General features: G+C 42.5%; 1 protein-coding gene across 1 annotated transcript; it reads right to left on the bottom strand.

Moving 5' to 3' along the window:
- Positions 1 to 394: 394 nt before the first annotated feature.
- Positions 395 to 18302, bottom strand: LOC125988794 (puratrophin-1). The gene is made up of 25 exons (XM_049754449.2): positions 18066 to 18302; positions 11961 to 12593; positions 10826 to 11885; positions 10566 to 10751; positions 10322 to 10442; positions 10026 to 10119; positions 9534 to 9620; positions 9342 to 9458; positions 9074 to 9172; positions 8776 to 8927; positions 8541 to 8679; positions 8338 to 8460; positions 7863 to 8060; positions 7099 to 7733; positions 6492 to 6917; positions 5871 to 6120; positions 5472 to 5561; positions 4661 to 4939; positions 4273 to 4443; positions 3964 to 4141; positions 3770 to 3880; positions 3017 to 3262; positions 2538 to 2752; positions 1690 to 1744; positions 395 to 1240 (listed from the first exon to the last, which is right to left on the bottom strand). The coding sequence occupies exons 2-24, from the start codon at positions 12342 to 12344 to the stop codon at positions 1709 to 1711; spliced, it is 5397 nt and encodes a 1798-aa protein (XP_049610406.1). The 5' UTR covers positions 12345 to 12593; positions 18066 to 18302; the 3' UTR covers positions 395 to 1240; positions 1690 to 1708.
- Between the last annotated feature and the right edge of the window lie 209 nt (positions 18303 to 18511).

Here is an 18511-nt window from a genome sequence, read left to right as displayed (position 1 = left end):
ATGCTTTTTCTGGTGTTCACATGGAGTGAGGCAAAAATTACTCCTCAGAAAGTCACAGTACTATTAGTTGGACTTCAGAAGATAAAGAATGTATGCTTGTGAGTATCATCACAGCAACCAGCTTAAAACATACAGCTTAAAAATTTGCGAATCAGGTTACTTGTAAATTGTATCATAAGACACCACTGAATTAGAAGAAAAATGGCAGCAGCATGTACTGTTGTTTTTACGTATTTTAGAAAAAACATCTCCATAGGTTTGTGGAGCCTTATGTTTCAAATGGCAGGTATCTTGTAACACTTTATTTCACTATTTGTACAACGTGATGACATGACATTTATTTGTAGTCTATTAATCATCATAAATGTATGCAAGACAAATTAGACCTCAGAAATTTCAAGTTATGCGAACAGCATACTGGTAGCTTTATTGGTACCAAAACAACATTAAAAATACACCTGACTGGACATGATATAAAAAACAACAACAAACACACTTGTGAAAACACCTTAAGAAAGAAAATATGATAAAACGTTAGCACTTTCACAGACTGTATCAACAATGTGTGTTCGACCAGATAATATATACAGTGCCAAATATTTGGAAAACAACAGTGGACGGGAAAGCAAAGCAAAATCAACACATCAATCACGGCACCTGTACATACGAATATGTTCGCATGTCCATTAAGAGACGCAATTGTAATTTTTTGTTTTCAGCTTCCTAGTCATGTCCTTGTAATTAAAACAAATAGTGATTAAAAAATAAATGCATTTGACTCTGGTCCCGTATGTTTAACTCGACATGATTGAACATGAGTTCAATAAGACTCCTGCATGGACAGATTTTGATCGGACACAAAATAAAATATGCTTGTATAGGTGGTTCTCGTTTTAGAAATGTTTATTCATACGTCATCACGTAGCACAAAAAGGCTAAACTAAGCCACTGCTTTTCAAGTCCAAGAAGTGTTGCCATCCATACAAATAGATTTCTAATAAGGACATATCAAAGTCCACAGTCGAAACTCACACAATTAAATCGAAACAAAAAGTGCTAAATGATTCATCCTAGCAGGTAGATAACACAACACCCGATGGACGGCCACACAAAGTCCAAAATCCGACAGTTGCAACAACGGTAAGTAATAAATAATAATCCTAGGAGGTGGATAAGAAGACACGTGATGGGCGATGATGACCACACATCGGTAAGAAGAATGATGACACAATTTCGGCCACTAAAAAGGAGAAGAAACAGAACTAATATCGTGCTCACACCGCATGACTACTACAAATGGCAGGACAAGGGCAATGTTTCCCACAAGGCATCCACTCTGAATGAGAAGGACTGTCAGAAAAGATGTCCTAACTTTACTCAAATACAGACATCTAAACATTGTAAGCATTATTACGCAGCATTCTATCATAGTATAAACACAATTCGCCCCAAGAAAGGTTCCAAGAATGAATAAATTAACAAATAATAACCTAACCATAGATAAACAAAAGAAACTTTTTCCCTTCTTCAAGTAGTATGATTTTTTTTTATCCCTCACAAAAGACCTCACTCGTGTGTTTTCTTTAAATATTCAGTGGGGCATTAAACACTACGATTTCTTTTGCACACAATAATATGGACTTTTTAAAAATACAATTACTATATTACTGAACCCAACAATAGGCTTACCTTGTCCTTGGAATCCAGGTTAAACTTCTGTTGATTTTCCTATTGGAACATCTCCCTGGAATGCAAGGCAGGGACAGATTTTGCAAATGAAGTCCTCAAAATGATAATCAAACATTATGCTTGAGTATCAAAACATATGAGTAACAGGACAATATTGGCCTTATTTCAACGTATCAACGTATACGAGTCTCTGATACCATTATCGTTATCTGGAACTAAATGGCATGCATGACTGATAAAGCGTTTTTTTTTTCCAAGTGAACTGTATCAGTCATATAACCAAACTAGGTTCAAACTAGGGTTAGGGTTTTGAAGGAACGTTTCAAACTAGGCTTAGTGTTTGTGCAGGGTTTCAAACTAGGGTTAGGGTTTTGAAGTATGGTTTCAAACTATTGTTAGTGTTTCAACCTAGGGTTTAGGGTTTTGAAGTAGCGTTTCAAACTGTTATTAGTGTTTCAAACTAGGGTTAGGGTTTTGATGTAGACTTTCTAACTAGGGTTAGGGTTTTGAAGTAGGGTTTCAAACTAGAGTAAGTGGTAGTGTTTCAAATTAGGGTTGGGGTTTCAAAGAAGGGTTTTAAATTCAAAACGTTCTCAGCTTGTTCAATTTACACTCCAATTTGCAGAAAATCTAACAGGCCCATGGATGCAACAACGCATGACTCGGGCAGAGCGAGATTCGAACAGCGCATCCTCGACAGCTCTACCACTGACCCACGGCCACCCCTAACCTGTATAACTTTGAACTTCAATTTATTTTGAACAAAAACAAAAATTCAGGAAGTTTTCAGTTTTATTATTGCACTTTTGTCACTTTATCACTGTTTACAATCCACCCTCTCCATGTACCTGAGAATTATCCATGAGTGGAGGCTTGGCTTCATTGGCCACATTCTTCCTATTGAGTGCTGGTGAGCTTTTCATCTGACGCAGTGATGTGCGGCCCTGGGGACTGTGGGAGCCCAGTGATGATGAGGAGTCCACAACCTCCCCACCGAGGGCCGACAGACAACTGTGCTCCGAGTCACTGAAGAACACGTTGGTGCTCTCCTCAGATGAATCTGCTGTGTCCACCAAGTAGTGAAAGATAAAACAAGTCATAAGCTCATCTTGAAAATAGAACACATAATTTTTTTTAAATAAAATGATTATTATTCAGATTATTAATATTATTATTATTATCATCATCATCATTATGAAAGCCTGGTGCTATAAAAAAAAACATGGAAAGATTTGGTATCAATGTAGGAAATTCATCTAGATATGTTTAGGAAAAAAAAATATTGATCAGTATTTTTTTGCTAACTGCCTCTGCTCTACAAACATACTCAGCGGACGATGGTTCGTTGTCCAGCGTTCACAGTCCCGATGAAGAAGACAGTGACGAGCGTTGACCTCATTGTCCAGAACGCCGTCGGGGGCAGGGCCAGCAGCAGGGTGTCCGAGACAGCCAGCAGGGGAGAGCGAGCCGCGGCCCGACGACGAAGACGATCGGCTGAGGGTGGTGGAGGTGGAGCCGATGGAGTTGGGGCGAGTGTTTTCTAGAGCCCTGTGTGAACAACATGCCACAGGGACTGACAACACACAGGCATAGTTGCCATCAATCACTCAAGAAGGAGCTCAGTGACCACAACAGTGTGTTCAGTTGACTTGTGTTTTTCTGTTAAGCAACAACGTCTTGTTATCGACAATAATTAGTATCTACGAATTGACTGGTTCGGCCCACTTGATGACAAATTAGGATGTACTGTAAGTAATCTCAGACCTACAGTGAGTTTGACACATTGATATCGAGTTGGGCACCAAAAATGTTGAGTTCAAATTTACAAATGTTTTGTTAAATCAGGGTTGCTAGCCTTCGTCTCAACAACTACTGCCATGTCCAATATGTTTTTGTTTTTGAAGTTATTTTTGTGAGGCTTTCATTTTAGTCCCAAATACCGCCATCGTTCCTTCCATAGAGTTTTTCAGATACTGAATTTGTCTAAGGACCAACGTCATGGGCAGCCAAGACAATAACTTACACTGCCCGGTCGTGACCACAAAAAATGTCCTGGGTGCAGAATGTTCCTGGCTCTTACCTCTGCCAGGCAGGATGCCGCTGACGTCTCGGTCACAGATGGCAGCCTCGCTGGGTTGAATGTCCAGGAATGTTTTGTGGCCTAGTCCCATCAACTCCTGGAGCCTTTGTTCTGCAACATAGAATACAGTCAACAGTAGTCAGCATACTTCAATGCACATATTTGCGGACATGTTATCATGATTCAGTTGATACCTCTACCGTGAGTGGCCTGATCCCAGAGAATCTTCTCTAGGTCAGCGGTCCAGACTTTTTTCAGCTCGACGCTATTGGCCTTCAAAATGTAAGTGTCCTCGCTCCTCCTCCTGCGGAACCAGATTTCAAAGCTCAGGCCACTCACGCCGGTGTCATGGGTCATCCCGATGTCGCTGGTCTGGGCCAAAGAAAGAATACAAAGGGACGCGCATTCAGACATGATCTCTGCTTAGTGTATTTGTCCAATGCAATGAGACAAAAGCTTCACCTTCAAGTTGTGAAAACAAGAAGGAACTAGGCGGTCCAAACCTTAAAGGACTGTTTGTAGACATAAACTTCATTTCCGATTTCAGTCTTCTTGGTCTTGCTGAAGAGAATGAGATGCTCAAAGAGGAAGATGCGGCGTTGGCATTTCTTCTTCCGAAAGAAAATAGTGAACTCATCCTGTCGAATGAGTTGACCTTGCTCTTTTAAGTTAACCTGTCAGAAAAGAAGAGAAGAAAAGCTAATCCAACCAAGTAATTAAGTGTTATGGCAGTTTATGCTTTTGCAAATTAGCATGTTTAAATATGCTTAGGGTGTGTTTAAAGCAGTCTATCAAAAAAGATTGTGTTGAGAGCATACAGGAGCGCTAAAACCTGCTTTTATATAGACTTTAGGGCCAATTTTCTATCTCCATTTTAGACAACAGTCTTACGTCGCAGTCCTGGATAGCATCCATGGTGAGTAGATCGTTGCCGTGACGCATCTGAAAACGAACCAGGTCAGCGGCAGCCCTGATGTCAGCCCGCTCCCCCTCTTTGCTGCTCAGCTCAGGGTCGTGGGCAACCGCAGCGTTGGTAACGTCACGTGGCCAGTAGGGGGCAGTCAGAGCCAGCATGTCCTGCAGCAGGAGGCTGTACTTGCTGATCCTCTGGATGGGCCTCAGCAGATAAGACGACAGATCCATTTTGTCCCCAAGCTCCTGCTGCTTCCTCTGTGAAGAAAGATGAAGACTTGAGCGTGGAGGGACTGTGGCAGAACTGTAACAACCATAACAGAGTCAATATAGGCTAAATGTCTTTGTAGGGATTATTTTCATATTTTGGAAGGTGGTATGGAAAGTCCTGAATATTCTCATGGGGAATATGCAGCTTTTCACAACCCCCGAAAAAAAGATGTCAGTTGTATCTATGTCACCACAAACTGTATACTTTTGTGGATACATTTTTGTTAAGCAACACAAGGACTTCAAAATGAAATATTCTTTTGTTTTGAAAAAGGTCCTGGGTTGTGGTCACATGAGCTATACAATCACTGATGACTAATCAGATGATTTGATTTCTCATGCTGCTTTGTGTGTATTTTTTGTGGGTTTCTTGTCATGTGTTCTAACCCTCCAAATAAAGGAACCAGATCATTTACGAAACAAAATGGATTTTTTTTTGGTGGGGTTCTTGTCATGTGTTCTAGCCCCCAAATGAAGGAACCTGATCATCTACCAAACAAAACGGAAAACATAAAATTACCTTGAAGATGTCGTGGCGATGATGCAGTATCAAGGAGTCTGACTGAGGTTTGTTCTTACTGTAGAGTGCATAAAGGCCAAAACTGTCACTCTGTGGAGAGAAACAAATTCACATTGTTATCAAGATCTGGATTTTAAGCGTGCTTTAAAAACTAATTACAGACGTATTCTGATCATCATAAGTGCAATAATTCGCTGCAACATGCAGAGGTGCTGTACATTCGGTCTCAACTACTCTAGCTGTGTTATATAAAGAACATGAATTAAGCTAGAGTGTCAAATAAACAGAGCAAGTGAGGGTGATTATTAAATGCTTAAATTACACCATTTCGGCTTGTTGAGGAAATATTATCAATCCAGCTATCCAAGCTAATAATAGAAGTCTTTTATACTCCCGTACATTTTTGAGAAAACAACGGGCCACCATAGCAGGATCCCTGTGGCAGGCCTCCAGCTCTGGCAGGAAGTAGTGGTTGTGGAACTCATGAAGCTTCTGCAGATTCCCAAAGATGATGGCACGCTTGCCCCTGAGGTCCTGGGGAATGTCGAGTCTGTCCAGCAGGGGTACGTAATGAGTCAGGATGTAGCTCAAAGAGCGGACATACTCTCGCTCTGTGAACAGCAGCTCCTCCAGGACATGCTGCAACCTCCTGAGAACATGAAGCAAGGAAACATTTAATGCCATCATACATTTTAGGCTGCTGAACCTCTATTAAAAAACTATAGCTGCATTCATAAAAAATAGGATTGAACGTCAACACACAAGCAATTAGAGCACAATCATATATTTTTTACTTTACTTTAATTACAAGGTTGCAGCCTAACATAAGATACCTCTTCCATCTTTATGAATGAACCTTGACGCTGACCATCCTATTGGTATATCAAAGAAGAGGTGACGAAGAAAAGAAAAGAAAACAATACCTGTAAAACTTCAATGTAAGCTTGAAGATTAGAAAACAAAACGCCATGTTATTCAAATCCATCACGAACACCACTGCAACACACTTCATCCACTTACAGAGCATTGTTGGCGCCCTCTTGTGCCCTTTCCAAACAGAATGTTCCTTCACCCTTGCCAGTAGGCAGGCTGGAGTGCTTGCTGAGATAAGCCCCGCTGTTTTCTGTAGCCCCATGATTGCAGGAGCCCTCCGAGCGGAAGCTTCCGTGGCGAGAAAGCTGAAACTTCTGAGCCTCTTGGAGGATCCGACAAGATGGCTGACCGTGGTGGGAGCAGGAGGACGACGGTCTAATCTGCTCCTTTGGAGGTGTGGAAGACTCGGACACCTCTACCGCTGTCGGGGATGAATCTTGGGACTTGGCTCGCAGGCCTCGTGCCCACGGGAACCACTGGCAGCCCACAGCGTGAGACTGTGAGAGAGCGGCGGCATCACGGTCACCTCTTGCCCTGTTCCTCTTCGTCTCTCGCTCCGCTTTCTTCGCTGACCTATTTAGGGAGTAAAAGGAATGCCAACGTCTCCAGCAAGACTGAGATGCAAATCCTAAGCCTCTGAACTTTAAAGTAGATGTGATAACCACCAGTTCGCTGTGCTGTTCATGTTTCTGTCATCATAAAGGTTATAGCATTGCTTCCTCAATTTCCTCGAATTAGGTTAATGCTTGCGTACCTGTGAGATGATTTTGGTGTCCATCCATGGTTGTCGCCATTATCACTTGTATCTTGGGCTTTGAAGGGAATTTTACATTCTGCTTCAGTTGTGTTGCTCTTGCCCAGGATTGGTCTTCTTTTGACTAAATCCATTGATCCCGTCGCAATGTTCTCCCACTCTGCTGTTGACTGTACCACCAGACTACCAGGTGGTGCTGTCTGAGTGCTGGCCACATCCACATAATGATGGCCGCAACACCTACTACAATGTGGCTGACTCTTGAGGACCTTGTCAGCCATATGCTGCATTCTCTCCTGAAGCAACTGCTGGGCCTCCTGGCACCGTAGCCAGGCTGCGTTCCAGACCCTCATTCCCCTGGAGCCCCTCAGTGCACTGGCCTGGGCTCTCACTTCCTGAAAATGTTCTAAGCTGAACCGAAGGAACTTGTTCTGGAAGAGTTGGAGGACAGAGCTGTCGTCATCTGGCGCTAATACGCTCGTGTGGACGTCACACTGGCTGCTGCATGGTCCCGTGTCTTTGTTTTGATTGGTTTGATTGACAGGTGCTGTCTTTAGACTACAGGATTGGGTTGTAAGGATTGTGGTGGCATTTTGGTTCAGATAGTCAATGCATTCAACAGCCAGAGATGTAGCCTGTAAAAGAATGAAATAACGATGGAACTTTCATTGCTATCCTGAATAAATCAAAGTACATCAATAAAAAAAATGTCTTTTTTCCTAATTTTGACATACTGATTGCACAATATTATAAAGCACACTTACCTGCTCACAAAAATCACACAGTTTGACCATGATCTGCAGTTCCCGTCCACATGCCTCCGCTCTACACAGGAAGTGGTCCAGGTCCGATTTGAACGCGCAAACCTGGCTGCTGAACGCCTGTGTCTCTGGGTATGACATTCCAGCCTGCTGGAGGTGCTCAGCCTCTTGTGCTAATGACATGGCATGGTGTCGACGATCCTTGGAGGAGACGGGGAGGTTTTACATATTATCATGGCATACCTCAAACAGTGGCCAGTGATAAACTGCAGAGAGTACTAGGAAAGCTCAAGCGGATATCACATTTCATTAAGTGCTGTGATTAATTACCAAGCTTAAGGGAGTTGCTGATGGTGTAGGGGTGCACTTGCCTGTCTTGTGTGCCGACACAGTGAGTTCAATTCCCACATATGACGGTGTGAATGTGTGTGTGCACCCCAAATGTCAGACACAGTCACAAACAGCAGATAAGACTCACATTAGCCTCTATAAGAAAAGCAGTGAAGCTGTTAAGGATCTGCTCCAGTTGGTCTCCAGAGTCCTCCACCGATTCGGCCTCCCGCAGATGGCGCTCACCCTCAACGTAAAACCACTGTTGCAACTATAGAAAGAGAAAGACATCGTTAAAATGACCGATCAATGATCTGTCAAGCCCGGCATCGTAAATATGGCGGGACATACTTGTGTGAAGTGTCCTTCCATCTCTCTGACTTGCAGCAGGTACTTCAAATGTTCCAGAGACATGTTAGAGCTCCGTACAAGGATGTGAACTTGCTCCTCTACATGGTTGTACAGGCTGGTCAGTGAGTCCACCGCATCACTGCATGTAGGACAAAGCCAGTCTAGTTTAATCCAAAAACTAGAAAACTAAAAAATAGGCAGAATAGAAAATATACAAAATAAATGTTGTGCCCACCTGAGAGCCTCACAGTGAGGATATCTGTGGTCGCTTTCCTTCCTCAGCCGCACCAAGATGGCCCCGCCCTCCCTCTGTAGGTTAACCAATCGCCTGTCCTCCAGTACATCACGCATCAGAGTCCTCTGGTCCTTCATTCCCTGCTGCACAGTCTGGACAAACAAGTGCACTTGCACGGTGAGACCACATCACGAGAGAGCATGATTTAATAACGCACTTACATGCTGAGCACATTTAATACAAGACATTGACATGTGTGTCATCATTTGACTGCAGTAAAACTCATACATTACAGTACCTGGACAGAATTGGTTCTCCGAGGCGCTTTTAAATCACTGATTGCCCTCAGCAGTAGACTGGATGCGTCATGAAGATCCAACGCGAATGGAAACAGTTTCTAGAAAAGACAAGGAAGTGGTCATTGCGTCACATGATTCAGGACATAAGGTGTCTCCAGACCACCTTCAACAGGTTCTTTAAGAGAAGGAGGCTCAGAAATCATGTCTGGCTGCGGGCACTAGACGGCTAAGGCCCGCCCCTGGAGATGGGTGAACATGCCGACTCACCTGGTGAAGCTCCACCCAGTCACAGTGATTGTAGGACAGTGTTCCAGCCAGACGGAAAGTCCGTTGGCTCTCCTCCACCATCTTCATCAGGGCTTTCAATGATGTCACCACCTCAGTCTGCGCGATTCAACAAAAGTAAAATCACGACTATTCACATCATGAATTAGCAAGAGGACAATCAGACAGACTAACCCGCATGGTGGGGCATCTCTCTGGTCGGGCACCGCTTTCTTTATCCACTAGAAGCACCAAAGTGTTCACTGCCTGGGGACACTGCTCCTGAATACAATATATATATATATTTTTAATGTAAATTATTTAATCGATTAGTAAAATACACTAAAACAGAAGATTGCAGATTACATTTAAAAATTTGAAAGAGAACTGCATTTTTGTGACCAATTCTGTATTCATCCACCATATGCAAAGGTGGGTAGAGAAGACAAAAATTGTGCTCAAGAGTCCTCAACTTTTTGTGACTGTCCCACACCATGTCAAAAATACCACGCAGGATGCAGCAAGTATGATTTGAAAAATAGGAAGTGCTTTGAGGTAACTAGAATCTTGCCCCTGATTTGCTCTCAGAAAAAAAGACGCACTCCTCCCTAGCAAGAAACATGTAATTTGGTCTTGCTCAAACTTCAGCGGTCAGGTTTGCACTTCAGATGTTTGTGCGTTTCTTGCCTGCAATGTCATCAAGGCCTTGTACAGCTGTGGAAGAGGATGCGATTTCCTGGCATCAAAAATTAGGATCATCCCAACTTCTCGGATTTCTCTCCTTAAAACACAGAAACAAAAATTACATCACATGGTACACTCCCAGCCCTTTACCTCTTTATTATTGTGAACTTATGCTTTCATTTAGCCATATTAAATGAGGCCGAAAAGGATACGCACGGATATCCAAATATTTCTAGATTAATACGAATTAAATTTTGTCTGATTTAGTGATTTTCTGCAGGTGCACTGGTAGGTCTCACCTGATGATTGAGTGAAAGTAGAGCAACATCTCCAAGATCTCCTGGCTGGTAACATGAGAGCTCCATCCTTGGTGGTCTCCGTAAAGCTCGGCGATCGCCCTACCTGCTCTATCTCTGCCTCCTGCAGGGCTCAAGCAAACAAAAGTTAGGAGTGCATCCCGCCTTTTGATATTATCTCTACGTATGTTCCAGCATCAACATGTTTTGTGGAAGGTCAGATGATTGGAGGACTATCAGAACCTGCCTGTGAGTGTTGCCACTCCTTGATAGAGAGGGTGATCTCTGGGGTCTGGAGATCCCAGAGGAAGGTGGTCCGGTCTGGGATGAGCGGAGGACGGCTGAGGATTCCTCCGAATTTCTGTTGCTGGAATTGAAGAACCGGGTGAGGAGCTTTCTGCGTCTTTACCTGCGGTTGATTTACTTGCCCCATCTGTAAAAGGATGGAGCCATTTTAATGGACAGTAGCGCCTACTGTGGTTAATATGAAGTTGGTGAGTGGTCTACCTGGAATGGCCATCCTCACTTTGCTGATCTTGGGTGAAATTAATCGAAAGGCTGTGCTTTTTTTACATTTGACGACGTGAAGCTGAGGGACATCTGCACAGGTGTCTTCATTTCGGCCCCTCCTGATATTCGGACCGTCGACGAGGACCAACTGGCACTTCTCTGAGGTGTCTACCACTGCAGTGGAGAGGGAGGAACATCTTCCATCTGATTCCCGTTTGTTCTTCCGTGGTGAAACAGGAGTAGACACAGTTGGACTCAGCTCAGTGGGGGTGGCTGTAGCTAGGGGGTCTTCACAATGTTGGGAACAGGTATTTGATAAGCTGTGCTCTTTGGTGGACATCACAGATGCCTTTGAAGGGTCGTTGGTGCTCTCCAAAGCTTCTTCATCGCTTGATCTACTTCCATTGTGTAAACTGATAAAGCACTTCTTGTAATCTTCCCGAAAAGGCAAAGTGGTCCTGCAAGTTAGAAATTCTGGCCTTCTGTCATCCTGTCCTGGGTGGTCAGGCATACAGAGAACATGGTTTGTATCTCCATGTCTCCAAAATGGAGCAGTTTTTTTCTCTCCTGACTCTTCGTTGCAAATGTTTTGGTCATGGTTACAATGAGACAGACCTTTAACAGTCTCCTTAAGTGTCCTTCTGGCATCACAATGCGAGGTTTCCCCATCCTCTTGCACAACACCTAACATGCTAGCTCTGGCCTCTTCATGCTGAACAGCAACAGGATTTCGCAGCGCGGCCGTATAGGACTTCCGATGATGACATCGCAACTCCTGAGTTTCGTAAGACATTTTCCCTTGTCTCCTAGCCATGCATGGGGTACAGGGTTTCTCTGAGACCTGAACACCACTCTCACACTGAGCAGATGAAGGTTCAGCTGCCATGTTTGCATCTTGTAATGTGTAGTTTGCTTGTGTTTTCTTCGGTAAATGCACGAGTTCTTTATGTGACTTTGGCTGGATTTGGGTTTGCATACATGACTCCGTTTGTGATTTGGGTTGCATTTGCACGTCCGATTTCTGTTTCTGTGCAGTGCATCCAAAAAGCATTGTTGCCTGCAAAATATCAATATAGTCTTCCTCAGTGGCTATCTGGCCTGAAAAGGGACTTACTTGCTTTGTATTTCTAACCTCAGCCTTATCTTCAACTTTGCACAATGCTAGAGGCTTGCCAACATCCATGGTTGTCTTTAGCTGCGTGCCATTAAAGCGGCTATCCCATGTGTCAGGGGACACCCAGCCAATAGGCTTTGGCTCTGCCTCTGTATCTTTGTCCCTGGCAAGCCTGGATGAGGAAGAGCTGCTAGCATCCACGAGGCAGAGAGACACCGCAATGCCGTGCTTGGCTGGACAAATTCTGGTCTCTAGCGAGAGGGAAGGCTGGGGGGAAAAAGATGGTAAGAATGAGGTCTGTTGCGTTACACGATAATGTTTAGTAGCAAAGGAACTGTTAGATGACAAATTGTCAGGTAAATTAGTACGAGGTGTGGCATATGAACGAGGAGGAGAGGCCATACTACTCTTAGGACTTGGTGGTCGACCCACTAAGTTAAACTCAGCTGCCGGTTGCCATAGTGGTTGCCATAGTAACAGGATATCATCCTGCTCAGTTGTATAACGTAAATGTGATTGTATGACAATCGGGGTCTCCTCGACTGCTTCTTTTTAAACTTCTTCTTCCAGGACGCTGCAGACCACAACGCCAGATGATTTCTTCACAGAAAGCTGTCGCTTTGAGGATGACTACAGCGCCAACAACAGGTTCTAGATGGAGAAGAGATAGAAGAAAAACAATGAATATTTGATCGGCCTGAAAATATTTATAGCCAGCCAAAATATCCAGCGGGGCACACTGCATTGTGAACTTTTTTCTCAGTAAGTACATTTTGTTTGTCTACTTCAATGTTATATAATTTAATTTTCTCATTTTTTTAAAAAAGACAAATCTATTTTCTGCATTATGTCATATAGTGTCTTACATGTTTTACAATATGGTCAATTTTAAGGCTATTAAAAATACAATGTTGAAGCGTGTTTAGGTTTTTGAAGGCTGGTCATTGTTTCCAAGAGTGGAGTCAACATGGATACACTCATGAAAAGCGTGGCTGGTGGCAGTGATAACTGGATAGTAGGATCAATCAGTAAAACCAGATTGACATGACAAAAAAACCAATGAATTACAACTTGTAAAATTCCATAAAAAATGAGCATGAGTGCCCGGGGCCAGTCACATTCCTCGCACAGGTCTGTCACCTGTTGAGGGGACAGCTCGGCAAGCTCCAACATTTGGTGCTCGCTGTCAAAAACGTAGACAAACAATCCCAAAAACAGGGTCACTGCTCTCCAGGCTGCCATAAGCCACTGTTTAGTGTCTCACCTTTCCTTTGACCCCTTAGACACATTTAGGCCCAACTTTATTTAGTGTGCAAATGACCTCAGGGTTAATGGATATAAATGTAGTATGTCAAGGCTTGATGAGGAGGTGATGATGACATGCAAGTGTTGACACATGGCGTAAATGTCATAGCCATTTGTTTTTCTTGGATTTGGTTTTCATATTACTTCAGATAAAAGACTGAATAAAGCTTGTGTTTTGAGATTAAGGCCCCTAATAGAGCAAATCCAGTGTGATGGTGTGAAATTTTGCCATGGGGAGGCAGGCTTGACCGAATTTTTGTAATTTTGAAGAAAAAGAAAAACAAAAAGTTTCGGCTGACACACTCCACATGAGGGCTACATAATATATCAAAAAACTAAATCGCGATATTGGCCCATGCAATATGCATATCGCAACCCTCACAGAATTGTCCAAAACAGGAAACGGGATGAAGCAACCTTGCTTATCAACAATATTGTGCACTTGCAGCCCTCCCCTCATACCACAGAATAATCGGTCCGCACCATGTAATAAGCCGCCCAGTAGATTGTGTGTAACTTTGCTGTTTATTCTGCATCTGCCATTGCATGTTTATTTCTTGGCTCACCATCTCATTACCTTGCATTATCATCTGAGAATACTGTCCACAAACAGTATCAGCCTGTCTACAGAGCCCTGTGACTCAGTCCTGCCACGCCCCTCTGGGATAAAACATCATGGTCATCATGATGACAGGGAGGAGGATTGCACTTGGAGCAGAAATGACCAATGACAACAACAATGGCTACCATGCAGTAGACTTTGTTTGGTTTTAACCACAGAAGAAAAATATTATACGGGGCCAAATAAAGTCGGAAGAAACCAAAATTCTATTTACAGTCGAATATCAGACGATTAATTTGTCTTTGTTTTATTTTAAAAATCAGTTGCTGAGTCTCTGTCAAAAGGCTAAATTAAAAAAAAGGAAAAAAATTAAAAATGTGATTTTGCAAATCCATGGGTGCAAAAATGCAAGCAGGGTTACTATGTATATTGCCGGTAATAGTGACTCACTCTTTATAGCTCTGTGCCAAATGTTTGTGAACAGAGCCTAAGTCTGCTGGATCTATTTTTTATTCAGCTTCTACAAATCAATGCCGGCATTCAATATTCATATCAACTTCTATTGAAGTGGTTCAGCCTGAAAGCAGGCGACAGCTTTCCGATTCCTGCAAGTTCACATGGCTCAACAAGTATATAGAGTAGCTTGCTTGCAGCTAGCACTCACTCAGCCCCTGAAATGAATGACCACACTCGAATTACTGAAGATAAGATGACCGACCCACTGTGGGAAATGAGGATGGTTTAAATACCTGTGCCTGCTATCATTAAGAAACAGAAATAGTCTTTGCGCATTTGGAATTTTATGGCGGTCCCTGTCGACAACTGCAAAGCAATTATCCCTTGACACTTCCTACAAATGACTGGAATAACTGAAAATGAATCTGAATAAGAACATTTCACATTTAGAATCATTTCCGAGGACAGAACACGTGATGCTGCATTCCTGAACGCTAGGAAGTATGAAATTTGGTTCGCCCATCTAAAATTTGGAGAATTCTACATGTAGATTGACTTTGCACACTTTACAATGAATGTCAAACGTCATGTTTGGAAGAAACCAGACACCATTTGTCGCCGGTTAGTGCCATGCCAACAGCAAAGTATGCGTGGTGGTGGTGGTGAGATCACGTTGTGGGGATGGTTTTCAGTGCTAGGAACTGGGAGACTAGTCAGGATTGGAGAATGCAGCAATGTACAGAGGGCTCATGGATAAAAACCTACTCGAGAGCGCTCTTTAACACAGACTGGGGCTGGATAGTTCATCTTTCAGCGGGACGAACCAACCAAAGCGCACAGCCAGGATATTAAAGGAGTTAGCTCTGATAATGTTCTTGGCTTGGGAAAAAAAGGTTAACTTGACAAAGCAACCATTAAAAAGGGTTGACACAAAGATTGCTTCTTCCAAACTACAATTAATCATGTAAAACCATATTTTCACCCCAGAGAACAAAAATAAAGTTATATCTAATGAATGCAAAGTTAAAATAGGTTAACTTGGAGAGAAAATGTCCACAAGGGAAGCCAAGCACGACATGTACATGATCACAATCAACTAAAGTTAAAGGGCCGCAGTTTCATAGACACGCCAACGTGTGCTCAGTGTTGGGCGTATCGATTATCAAACGAATCGACAACTATTACAATCCTCAACTAATTGAGCTATTGTTAAACTTAAAATTGTCTAAATCATCTCATTTCAGCTTCTCAATAGCAATTATTAATTGATTTCTGTAGTCCTTCGTGAAAGTCGACTGATTAGCTTCTGTGTTTAATGAAAATAAAACATTTGCAAACATCAGCTTTAACTTTGACCGAACCAGTAAGTGAATCTTTTTTGTCTCAAACGGTACACTTGAGCGATCCTTTTTCAATAAGAGCTCTCACAACACTAGGGAAAGCACCACAAGTGACAGAGGACCTCAACAATGTCAGATGAAAATTCAATTGAGCAGTAAACAGATTAGAAGTGACAAGGACGTTTTCAAATGTCAAGAACATTAGTTCAAGGTCGAAAAACATAACGAATCCCTTCTCTGAATCGTAATCATTTTTCAACAGTTTGGATACTTTTGTATGCTGGTGTGCCCTGAGATTTTTGTGTGCCTTGGCTCAGTAAAGTTTGAAAAGCACTGCTACGGACAGTTGTAATTACCTTCGACATGGCAAATGACACCACCAAATTTTGTGGTGAGTGTTTAGCACAACACGCACCGTCTCCACCGCGGTGCAATTTGAAGAGAAAGCCCTCTTGTATTTAAACTGGGACCAAAAAAGAATGGGTGACTGAAAATAACAAATAACATAATTGTGGGTAAAATGTTAAGCATCCTCTGTGGTTGAGAGTTGAAAATGAGTCGACAAAATTCTATGTCCAATGTGATAGCCAAGTGGGAGCTTAGTGTGGGCAAAGACTAATCATGATGCCTCATTCAAATAAAAGTATGGATCTTTATTCTTGGACTAGCCCTTGCGCCAATAAGCATGCAGTCAGACTGCAGCAAAAATCACAAAGAACGTCTTTCTGAAGAGAGAAAAATGATGCTTTGTGTGACCTGGTCAGCACAGCACCGGTCAGTTAATTCCCAAACACTGAGGTCGCTCCCAAAGCGGGATAGCCGAGGATCGCGGCAAGGACGGCGGGGTGTGGATAAATGCACACACTCACACGCAAGGTCCCGCCAAGTCAAAGCTACAGAAGTGCTGGGCGGGTATTTTAAAATTCACTTCCCGGCATAACATCATTCCAGTGAGGCAGTGGCAAACAAATCAGCCTTCTGTGCGAGTTGGCCACACCCTCCCTGCAGCCATAAGGTGGAAGGAACAACACGGAGGAAAAACACACAGTCAGGGAGCACCTTCACGTTTTTAATGGTTGTATACTGTATGGACAAAAATAGAGAGGTCGCTTTATTTACAACCAGTGCCTCAACTTCAAAGTTTCTGGAGTGAAGAGCCATCACTTGAATTATTTTTGTGGGGTTTTTTTGGGAGGTGGGGGTCAACCCGTGACAGGTAGTCACTATTTTGTCAGTATGTTGAAGCTCCTAATGCTCAGCAAGGTGAAGTCACCTTGAGACAAAAGACAGCGTGCGACACTCAGTCACACTTCATGCATGTTGCAACACAAATGGCCACTTGTCAAGACGTTATAAATAAAAGACTTGGCTGGGCTACATGGAGGAAGACAATGCTGTTGCACGAAATGACGGGCAGAAATGTTTGATTGATGTGTATGTGACTTATATTATCTGCATCGCATTGTTCAGGCAGATGTTTACATTATGTGACTGACAAACATATTGTGGTCATAAAATATGAAAAAATAACTTGTATATCAAGAATTGGATCTCTAGAGTGATTGGCCACAACAATAGAGTAAAATTGCACAAAAATGTAAATCATTCATCATCAAATAATCTTTTTTGGGATTTATTTAATAGTGTCTTCATACTGACCTTCTCTATCCTTGACTTGGCATTTAACTGAGCAAAGATTTCCCCCATTTCACTCAACTACTATACTGTCAAAATGAAATGTGTAGTAGATAAGTGTTGGCTAACAGCGTTATCGACATTACCATCTGATAAATGGTGCATAAATATACAGTAAATGTCATAAGAGAGTTAGGAAAACCTGTGTGAATAATAATAAAAAAAAAAATCTGCATTATCACGGAGGCCTGAGCAACATTTTTTGGTTTTGTTAAGAAAATTAATAACCAACTTAAGTGTTGATGCATATCCTTGTTAATTCTGGAGAAAAAGTAGAATGCTCTTTGTGTGTATTATGTTTAAAAATTCTACATTACATCAGTGGTTAATTTCCTTTTACGGTCATGTCACAGTGTTAAAGAAGCAATCAGAACGATGCACCCGTGATGCAATGTTACCCCTACTTATTTGTCATTGCAGAACTTTTAAAATTAATAAAATATAGTATATATCGTAAATGTAGTATATTTTACACTGGATGATTATTCCCCCTGGGTTTACAGAAAACAATCAATTGTTAAATAAAACTGTTGTACTATGAACAGGTTGATTGTAAAATTAAATTGCCCGTCTGGGACTGATAAATTATTTTGATGTGATTTTTTTTTAATAACATCATCAAGTATTTTTGGGAGTCAAAGTAAAGGATAAATCCCAGCAAAGAAGTGACACTTTCAAAACATGAAAGTTGAAGATCATTCCAAGGTCTATCAAGACCTATGAGCTCACAAGATCGCAACTAACAGCAGTAAACTGTCATATTACCATCTTTTTGTCCTCCCGCTCTTCATAGCAGCTTCGCTCATTGAGGCACCCGGAACTATCCAAGCTTGAGCGCTACAACTTTCAGCAACCTGTATGTCTCCCACAAGTCCTCAGCTTCATGAAAAATGCCCCGTCTGGATAGAAAGGATAGATCCTTTATGCATCTGCCTCTCTTTCTGCAGCAGCGTGTCGAATGGCGGTTGCGCTGGACGGAAAGTGACAGCGTGATCACGACCAAACATGAGAGAGGTGAGAGTGAGAAAGGGAGGGGAGAGAGAGAGAGAGAGAGAGAGAGAGAGAGAGAGAGAGAGAGAGAGAGAGAGAGAGAGAGAGAGAGAGAGAGAGAGAGAGAGAGAGAGAGGGGGCGGGAGAGCGCTTGTAGCCAATCCAAGTCCGTACATATTTTTCTCTCTCACTGGTAAACTTTTTTCCCCCCACTTTTATTG

Source organism: Syngnathus scovelli, chromosome 2 (assembly GCF_024217435.2).
Source record: "Syngnathus scovelli strain Florida chromosome 2, RoL_Ssco_1.2, whole genome shotgun sequence".
NCBI lineage: Eukaryota > Metazoa > Chordata > Actinopteri > Syngnathiformes > Syngnathidae > Syngnathus > Syngnathus scovelli.
The sequence above is the reverse complement of the archived record's forward strand: the minus strand, read 5'-3'. Positions and strand labels throughout refer to the sequence as shown.